The following is a 10,177-nucleotide window of genomic DNA, read 5'->3' on the forward strand; positions in this document are numbered from 1 at the left end:
TGGTCAGCGTGAATGAGCCGCACGTGAGCAATGACACATAACAGGAACAGCAGGAAAGTGGTTTTATTAAAAATGCCTTTCAATAACAATGCGCCACGAGTAATTTGCTTATATGTAAACGTTCTGCATTCAGACTTGTGCCTGCACTAGTGATTCTGTGTGATTTCCTGATTGCTTTCTGTTCTCACCTCCCAGTTTGGACCTGTTTACCTTGTGAAATGCCGTGAGATGAAATTTGTTGCTACACACTAAAGATTAATACAATTTAATCGTTCAAAATTATTGTTCCAATGCACACGTTTGACTGATTTATAAAAGTATCAGTATCACTATATTATTGTCCACTTAGGGATTTGCTCCATGCAGCAGGATGGTGGGGGCGATACTAAAAAAAGAAAAAAAAGAAAACCCAAACAAATACAGAGATAATCATAGAACAGCATTAGTAAAACATAAAAAAAAGCTATCACATATGAAGTAATGTTCACATTATGTTTTCAACGCAATCTGACTGAGCTTCAACTGTTTATCTATTTGCCTTTGCAGTAACAGCACCACCTTGTGGTGAAATTAAAAAGAAATTACAATTCATCTAAAATTGTAATTCACGTTGTACTTTTATTTGAAATATTATTAAATGTGTCAGTGCAGAACAAATACGTATAGATATACATAGATATTATAACAAACACAAACAAACAAACCTGTTAATTTTGTTCCATTATTTTTAGAATTTGAAATTTAAGCTCAAAGTGTTTTCCCCCCACCCACAGAACAACGTGAAGTGAATATTTTCTTGGCAAACACTCATACTTTGAAATCACTTCTCATGAAATGACTCTTTCCATTCAAATATGTTCAATAATTTAATTTCCATTCCAGTTATTGGCTACCGCACACTTTTAATTTTCAGAAAACTGATTTGAATTATACACATCATTTTTATACAAATATACAGAGGAATATACTGTACACAATCGCAGTTTCTTTGACAGCTGAACAGTGTTACTAAAGCTCCGCGTCATTCTTGAAAACCTTCCTATAAAATGATGGATGGAGATAAAATTACGCTAAATGACAAATCAATCATTAGTAGGTGACAAAGTGAAAGCATTTTATTTTATTTTTTTAAGAAATTGGTGAAAATAGAGAGCGGGAAGCTAACAGTGTTTCAAGATGGTGGCTTTACAGAATAACATATATAAAGAGAGCCATAATGGCAGCACTGATGAGCCCAGAGATGGGAACTGTGACAAACCAGGCGATGAAGATGTTCCTGAACAGATGCCAGTCAACTGACTTCCTGGAGCGCAGCCAACCAACAGCCACCACAGATCCCACCTGTGTGCAAGTAAGAGTTACTGGAAGATAAAAAAAACATCTTGCCACTTGAACTTTTAACCTTTGTCACCAAGCACCCACAAACCTGAATATAATTTATTGCTTTTGATGTGATGGAGCAACAAAATGAAGTGCGTGATGATGAAAAGGACGTGCGTTTAAAAATTCCTCACAAATAACAATCTGAAGCTCTGTTCAGCCCACTTTAAAGAAACACCCTGAAATAAAACCGAGTCCAACCAACTGTCTGTAGAAGTCAACCAGTTAGTAAACACACCAACTCCAACATAAAGCATGTGTGGTTGTCAATATGATGCTGTGGATTTTCTTCATCCAGAGCAGAGAAGCTGGATGAAGGTAAAACACATTTTCAGAGTAATCCCAGCAGTAAACCTGCTAGAGCATATTTGTTTGTTTGAATGGTCCAGTCAAAGTCCAGACCAAAACTGAATTTAAAATCTGTAGCAAAACTTCAAATACGCAGTTTATAGATGCTTTGCATTCAACGTGGGAAATACTTTTTCAGTCTTCAAATGTGCAGAGAGACATCAATAAAAAGACTTGCAACTGTAAGCCAATTTTGGTACTTGGTACTAAAATAAAGGCTGATTTCGCAAGGTTTTTGTTTCAAGAATTTAGACTGCATTTGATCATCAATCTTTGAATCATCTATAATTTTTGCAAAGCACCAGACTAGTATCCAAAAACCCATCACACAAAATCCAAATGAAATAGATTTAAGTTTGTGGCTGTTGCATAAAAAAAATTAAAAATTGAAAAAAATTCAAGGGGTGTGATTATGTTTGCAAGGCAGGCGTTTTCGAGATATATGACTTTCATAACATGCTCAGAGCTCACCACAATCTGTTTGTGATAAAGGATCAGAGATTTTAGCTTTATTACCTTGCAATGCGTCGTGCTGACAGGAAGACCAATATTAGACGCCACAACGACCGTGGCAGCTGAAGCCAGCTCGATGCTGAATCCACTGCAGGGAAAGGAGAAGTTTATTTTGGTTTTACAACCTGGTAAATCATCGCTTCTGCTCGGACAGGGCATAGCTACGAGGCATACCTTGAGGGTGTAATGGGGGTCAGGTCTTTACCCATGGTCTGGATCACCCTCCGACCCCAAACCCAGAGTCCAGCACAGATTCCTACTCCGCCGTACAGGAGCAACCAGATGGGAGTGGGAGCATTTGACACCACGGACCCACTCTCATAGAGAAGCCAGAGGGCTACCAGTGGGCCAATAGCATTGCTAGAGAAAGAAAAGAAATGTAAATCATTAAGAAGATCATACTTTGGCAAACTGAAAAAAAAACACCCTTGCTTACCTGACGTCATTTCCCCCATGAGCAAAGGAGCCGAAACATGCAGTCAGTATCTGCAAAAACTGGAAAAGCAAAGAGACTGCAGGTTGGTCGATCTCCAGCTCGTCTTCCTCCACAGCAATACTTGCATCAGCTTCCTGCGTCACGCTCCCGTCCGGGACCGTGCTTCCGGTGGTCACTGCTGAGTTGTAGCTGCTGCAGCTGTCCACCCGAGGTCTCCTCTGGAAGCTGGCGTCCACGTCTCTGTATTTGGGATCGCCTTGGATACCGTATATGGCCATGGTGTAGGACGTGTAGCTGTTGTTCCGCCGCATGGGTCGCTCCTCCGTGTCACTGTCACCGATGCAGTCCCCGACCTTGGCCTTGTGGAGCTTGTGCAGCAGGTCTTTGTAAAGGCCTGAGTCCTTGTGGATGGTGTGGGAGCGTCCACTGTGGGGATCGGTGATCGTCATGTGGCCTACGGAGCCATTCAGACCTGTGGGAAAAGCTCGCTCATAACATCGATTTGTTAACTGGTCGGTCGTAGCTGCGTGCGGTGTAACCACGTCTTCACAGCTGAGACACCAGTGTGAAAAATGTAACATTTCCAGCACCAGATTTAAAAATTCTCACCGTTGGAGATGTCAAGATCCTTGGATTCTATGTCGCTGTTTAGGTCAGTCTCCTCTGAGCCTCCCAGTTTAAAGGCCACCTTCTGGGTTTCTACCAGAGGGTTCTGCAGATGGAGGTCAGACAGGATTTGAGGTTGTTCTGTTGGAGGTTTGCTCGGGTTCTTCTCCATTAACGGAGTCTCACAGGGAGCAGGAGCCGTTTCACCTGAAAAGCGAGACGTTACAAGTCAAACAGCTTTGTTGCGGACAGCTATACTGCAGCAGAATTTACAGATTTATTACATTTAATTTATTGCTGGTGCATCCGTGGCGATGGATTATGTAATCGTCCAATGATTTATGGGATTTTATGTGGTAGACCAACACAAAGAAGTGCATAAATGCATAGTAATGGCTGTGCGGTATTTTTGAAGTATTTCATCACTGTGTGTGCACATCACGAGTCTGAATATTGTACTAATTTCTCTTTGCAAAATTGCTCAAATGACTAAATAATAAGGAAACAACACTACAAAATGATCATTGTACAAAATGCTACAACACTCTGTCCATGCTGAGGTAAAAAATAGTCCACTGAGCATGATGCTGCCACCACTCTTTTCTATTTTCTGCAATCAGCAGGGTATGGTCAAAGTGATGAGCAGTTCAGTCGTAGTATTACTCAGCCAGAACCGGGCTTATTGTTTTACAACTAAATCCTGCTTTAAATTTCTCCACATCTTTAACCCTGGCCTGCCTGCTGTGTGGAACAGATGAACACACAATTTGACTCTATTTACTAAAAGGAGAAGTTCTAAACTCCACTATGTTTCTTTAAGTATATCAGAACACAGGGTGTTGAAATTACTTGTACACTTTGAATCATCACGTATCATTTTTTTTTCCTCCAGTTGTTTGCTATTTTCTGTTGATGCGTCAATAAATTACCAATAAAATGCACTGAGGTTTTTGGTTGCAACGTGACAAAATGTTAAAGAGATGATTGGGCGTGATTTCTTTTGTGAAGCTCTGTAGTTCCTCGTCAGCCGCTCAACAGTTTCATCCGCGAATCTAGAGCGTTTGTCTTCCTGAAGCTGTCTCTGTTACTCACGTTCGATTTTCTTCTTGAGGCGTGGACAGACAACAAACCAGACAACCAGAGCGGTGATGACGGCACAGCCCAGAGAAATGCACAGCGTGCCCCACCACGGCATCCTGTCAAAGCCGAGCACTGTTAACCAAGGAGAAGAGACATGTCAGGAAAGGTCGCCTCAGGAAAAAAAAACAAAAATACAAACAGAACCATGTGTCCATTTAATTTTTGCCATCATGCTCTAAAATCGAAAATCAACAAAACCTGTCTTACTAAAATTACATCACCTTAGAAGCAGGACATCAGGTGTCCGGCATAACAAGTCGGACGTGTAATTTGTAGAAAATGATACGATTTTTCTTAAACGTTCGCTCCTCAGATGCCAGCATGTCTTTCTGCTTAAAGGCAGCAGTATCAGTGAAAGTGCACACTCCTCTAATCAGATACTGAGAAAGAGGCAAGTCTTGCGGCGTAGCGATAAAAACTCAGTTGGTGGCAGTTTAATAATTCCTCTCCTCTTCTAATGTTTTCACTGAACAGAGAGTGTGCTGTTGTTTTCTGCCTTTTGAAGGTGGAATAAAATGAGCTTAATCTTTCTTTCTTGTGAGCAACTGGATCATAACACCAAATAAGCCTGGCCAACATTATGGGTGTAGCCTATCTCTAACGTACATGCTAAACCGGATCGGCCTCAAACACTGGTAACTGCATGTGAGGCGTGCAAGGAGATAATCTCATCTCAGTTCAAGAAAACTCAACAGAACTAATGGATTTCCATCAAACTTGCAAGAGATAACTGCAACGACCTTCTGTACGATACGATTGTGAAAAGATGAGCAGTACTTTTGCACAACAGGGCTATTTTGGACATTTTCTTTTTGGACAGCCACAGCGGTGTGCAGTCAGGCGCCCTTTTGAAAAAAGTCAAATCCTGCCAATGAATGCCAATGGGACTTTTAGAAATCCATTCGATAGGGGATTATTTTATTCTCTTCTCTTGACCTTATTCATTTCATATCAAGCCTAGTATGGTGATGTTTATTTCCTAATTAATACAAATATTAGCAAGGAATAAAGTTTTTTTTTTTTAAGGTTTTGTTGGTTCTAGTTGCCTTTATTTGAAAGTAGTTTGACAGGAAAGAGAGTTATGAGAGAGGGGGAAGACATGCGGCAAATGTTGCCAGGTTGGGAATTGAACCTGCGACCACCGGCATGAGGACTAAGACCTCAATACATGGGTTGTGCTTTGCCCTTGCACCACTACAAGGAATAAAGTTAATAATCTAATGGATTTTCATTCTTTGGATCTTAATTTCATCATCAACCATCCTTGATATTACCCCCGGCTCATTTGGATGAAAATATCAAGTGACTTTCTGGTTTGGTGTGTCTGTGTGAAACTCACGCGGAGCTCCGGTGAACATGATGGAGAAGAGGTTGATGCCCATAGTGATGCCATAGAAGACAGGAAGAGCTCTCAGTCCATTTGGTACAGGGTTAGACTGTGTGTATGTGTGGGGGAGGAGGTGGAAAAAAAAGAGACCTTTTCTGGGTTGTTTGTGATTTTAAATCAAGTGCAGTTTCTTAACAAGTAATGGGTTTTAAAACTGAGCACGTTCAATGTTGTGAAGTAAATATCCAGCTGAAAGTCTTTGTTCCTGTTTTCTTCAAGTTTTGCCTTTTAGAGTAAAGTTTGCTCTGATCAGGCAGACGTCTCAGAATGGATATTTCAGTGAAGTCAACCTATCCTGTATTGATGTTCCTCTCACAGTCTGGGAGAACATGCGGATTTGGTACAGACCTCAAATCCAACTTCACCTTATTCCACTTTAAAACTGGAAATCTGAGGGATCAGTGACATGCCAGCTACTATTAGCAACACAAGCTGATCATTTTTTTTCGTAGTATTTCGTGCATTCCAACCGTAACACACAATGCTAACAGAGGTTGTAGCGCACTAGCTTTGTGTACTATACAGTGAGATGTGAAATATCAGAAGTGCAAATAAACAGCTTTTAGACAGTTGCTGCAGCTGTCCCTACATTTTACGTTTTAAGACAACCGCTGTGGATTTTGAAGAAATCCAAAAGTCAGAAATGGAAGTCTGACTTTTCCATTTCTGCCATTTATTTTCCCAATGTGTAGCTTGAACATTTTAACAGCTGTGATGAAAAATAGATGGCACAAAAGTCAAAAATAAAGCAAACTGAAAAAAATCCAAAGTCTTGCTGTATTGATGTTGCAAAATGTCTGCCATGATGGTGGTACTTAGTAGGCTTAGTATTGAGGCGTTGCTTTCTACAGATAGTTAAAATCTACAATTACACTTTGTGTAAATTATTATTTACATGAAACGATGCTCAGCCAGGACTGAAACGGTACTACAGCTTTAATAATGTAAGAAATAACAAAACAAGAATATTAAATATGATTTGTCATTTCATGATCTAATCACACAGCTCCTTGCTTTATTTACTTACCTTGTTCAGGATGAATTTGCGGACGAAATAAAAGAGAATTGCCGACATGATTCCCGACAGAACAGGCGACAGGAACCATGATGCCACTTTAAACAGAACATTTCATGTACAATTTATTTACATGACTTATATTTTAGCTTTTGTAGATTCTTCTTCCTTTTTGCTGGAATACTTGGAAAGAGAAAGTCTGCTTACCGATGCGAAGCAGCTCCATCCATTTGACCCCCTGGTGACCTCTCGCTACCATTGAAAAGCCAATTGTGGCCCCAACAATGCAGTGTGTTCCAGAGATGGGGAGCTTCAGGAACGAAGCAGTCAGCTGCCACACGGCAGAGCCTGTGTGGCAGAAAAACACCAGCTGAGCTTCTGTTTATGGCCTAAAGATTCACACTTTCAAAACGAAAACAAAATCTGCGCAAAGGCTCACCACACATGGCACTTATGGATCCCGCCATGAGCACGTGCTCCGAGCCGTTGTACATGCGCACGTCGATGATCCCCTGACGGATGGTCTCGCTGACCTTTGCCCCCAACAGCACCGAGCCCACCGTCTCAAAGATGGTGGCCAGGATGCAGGCCTGCCGCAGGGTGACCACTCCGGAGCCCACCGCCGTGCCGAAGGAGTTGGCGACGTCATTGGCTCCCACCGAAAACGCCAGGATGAAGGCGATGATGAACCCGACCACTAAGAGCCACAGGTAGTCCGACATGTCTGACTGGGAGACCAGAGCTACAGTGGTGGCAGCAGCCAACGTTGCTAGAGTAGTCGTATCCATGAGTATTCTCAATGTTATTCTACTAAAAAATAAAAGTAAAAAAATAATTTGTTGTTTGATAGCAACTTTTGAGGTAGTATGTAGCAATAAATAATAACAAAACCTCTAAGGTTTAGAACAAACGAACCTATTAGTGGAAAATGTATTAAATCTATTGCTAGCTGGGTATGCAGGGTTTATCTGTGAGGCTCATTATAAAATGACCCTGTATGGAAATGGGAGGAGAGTCCATTGTGGTCCTCAGATGATTCACGCTGCAAAAACACAGATATACGAGTCAGTATAGGCACCGTCCTTAAGCTGAGTTACACATTAACAAGCCCAAACAACCCAACAAAACAACAAGCGACACGCATCATTTACATCGACATGCATGATTTACTCAAATATGGTGGAGTGAAGAGGGGAGGAGTTATTCTTGCCAGTAAAATAAAAGAACTTTCTTTGACCGGTGAACAAAATGGTTCAATCAGGAATAAAAAGCGCTAAAAATAACTTCACAGCAGAGTGTGTCAGAGCAAGCGGAGAGCACTGAAGTTAACTGGAATATGTTTTGGAGGGTAAGAGCTCATGAGTGTGTTTAAGCCTTTAAAGACTCAATCAGGTTATCCCCATGGCGATAAAAGAGAAGAAGAACCTTTTAAATGGTTTAATGATCCAATCCACATTAAGTCCACTGATGCTGAGGTACAGCATATAATTAACTTACAGCACACTGATCGACGCAAAATCTGAACTTCTAAGTGAGCTCACCCTGAAATTGTTTTGCTGTAATAAAGAGCGTGTTTTTCTTTTGTTTGTTTTTTTTTATCTAACAAAACGTAATGACTCATCTGCTTTTATAGGCGTTGTCAGTCATGGTTCTTGAATTGAAGGTGCTCAGGCCAAGTGCCTCTGGTGACCTAATTTTTTTTTGTTTGCTACAAAGTAAAAGTTTTAACCAATTTGTAAGAACCTGTGATCGGCGTAGAATAATTCTGTCCAGTTTCGAATGTTGCATAAAGTATGGTTTTCATGCTTTCCTCAAATAAGCATAATAAGAACATGCAAAGGCCGAAGAATTATGCAGAGAAATGTTTCTACAGCACTATTAATTGTATTTATTTAAAAACTCACTGCAAAAGTTCAGAAAATTTTAAAAATGTTGCACAAGTATACCCAGTCTTGGAACACAAAGTCACACAGATTAGCTTGAAAGCATATATTAATTGTAAATGGGAATTTGAGTTCACAAAAAATAACTTGTTGCAGTTATGACTTGAATCATGGGATTTACTCAAGAAAAAAAAAAAAGAAATAAAGAAAGTAAACTTTTTTTGTTCTATTCAATGTATTTTTATATGCAGCCAAGCTTTTTCTGTATTTATAGCACACAGATTGTAAAGGTTTGCATAATCTCAGTATTTGTACTATTTGTTTACGGTTCAATAACTACGGTTCAGGCACCTGCCTGAAATATCTTAAGTGAAAGTAATTTAGAAGTTGCTTTCCCTTAATACCTTTTAACACAAGGGCTGAAGTCACTAAGCCTCTGTAGTAATATCATTTTTATATAAATAAAAGTAAACATTTTGAAATTATATAATCCCTTAAATTCTGAGATCCATTTTCATATCAAGTTCAGACTAATGGGGGAAAAAAAGTATTGTGGAAACTTATACGAAAAAAACATATTAAACAGCAACAGAAGTCAGTAGTTTTGAGCCAGTTTTCATCAGGTGGTATGTTAATCTCCTTAGTTGCCCTTACATAATTCAAAGAGACCACATAAAAAGGCAAGTCACTCTATAAAGTGGGGAAAAAGCGACACTTACGTGAGAGACGTACAGTTTTACTCGGTGTGTTGGTGTCTGTCCTCAGGCTGCTGCTGTCAGCTGTGAGCAGGACCAACAGTAGGAGGATGACCGCGCAGGCTGAGGGGACAGTGCGGCGGCCTGCGGCATTAGTGGGGCTTCTGCAGGGGGCTGCTTTATATACCGAGCCGAGAACACGCCTTTTCACTCCGGTCATGGGACAGCTGCCGTACAGAAGCTAATGTTTAGCCTGTTTGTTGACAGAGTGCAGAATAATTACAGCTGTGTGCTGATTATCTTGTCTTATTTTATCCTCAAATTACGCCGTACTTGTACAGCCGAAATAAGAAAGAGACAAAGCTTTTGCTGTGACGAATATAATCTATTTTCTAATTCGGGCCGTACTACTTTTTGGGCGATAATGTAATTTCGCACAGTATATCAAGACAATATAAGGTTAAAAACGTGAACAAAGTAGAGTGCACTTTGGAGACACCTGCTGGCCAATTATCGCGTAGCAGCCCCCAAAACCTTGGAGAATCCCTATTGGAACTGGAGCCAAGATTTTATGAGATCATAATTAACGCACCTCTTCTTTTTTAGCCCTACTCATCAGCCTGCAAAGCACTAATCTGCCCAGACATTTTTTTGTTGCATGCCCTCAATTTAACAACCCTAAATTAGGTTTTGTGTAAGGTAACCATATAATTTATTGGTAACACTTTATTTGAAGGGGTGTGCATAAGACTGACATGACACTATCATAAACAT

General features: G+C 40.4%; 1 protein-coding gene across 2 annotated transcripts; it reads right to left on the reverse strand.

Annotated features, from left to right (window-relative positions):
* Positions 1-249: 249 nt before the first annotated feature.
* slc20a1a (solute carrier family 20 member 1a) lies at positions 250-9,567 on the reverse strand. 2 transcript variants are annotated; one of them, XM_008419190.1, is made up of 12 exons: positions 9,428-9,567; positions 7,741-7,867; positions 7,265-7,632; positions 7,033-7,173; positions 6,838-6,923; positions 5,763-5,859; positions 4,376-4,495; positions 3,287-3,490; positions 2,678-3,149; positions 2,416-2,601; positions 2,245-2,329; positions 250-1,341 (listed from the first exon to the last, which is right to left on the reverse strand). In XM_008419190.1, the coding sequence occupies exons 3-12, from the start codon at positions 7,611-7,613 to the stop codon at positions 1,186-1,188; spliced, it is 1,896 nt and encodes a 631-aa protein (XP_008417412.1). In that variant the 5' UTR covers positions 7,614-7,632; positions 7,741-7,867; positions 9,428-9,567; the 3' UTR covers positions 250-1,185. The 2 variants fall into 2 exon arrangements, with proteins under 2 accessions (XP_008417412.1, XP_008417411.1); XM_008419189.1 differs by having other exon boundaries at positions 7,265-7,635.
* Between the last annotated feature and the right edge of the window lie 610 nt (positions 9,568-10,177).

Source organism: Poecilia reticulata, linkage group LG9, assembly GCF_000633615.1.
Source record: "Poecilia reticulata strain Guanapo linkage group LG9, Guppy_female_1.0+MT, whole genome shotgun sequence".
Taxonomy (NCBI): domain Eukaryota; kingdom Metazoa; phylum Chordata; class Actinopteri; order Cyprinodontiformes; family Poeciliidae; genus Poecilia; species Poecilia reticulata.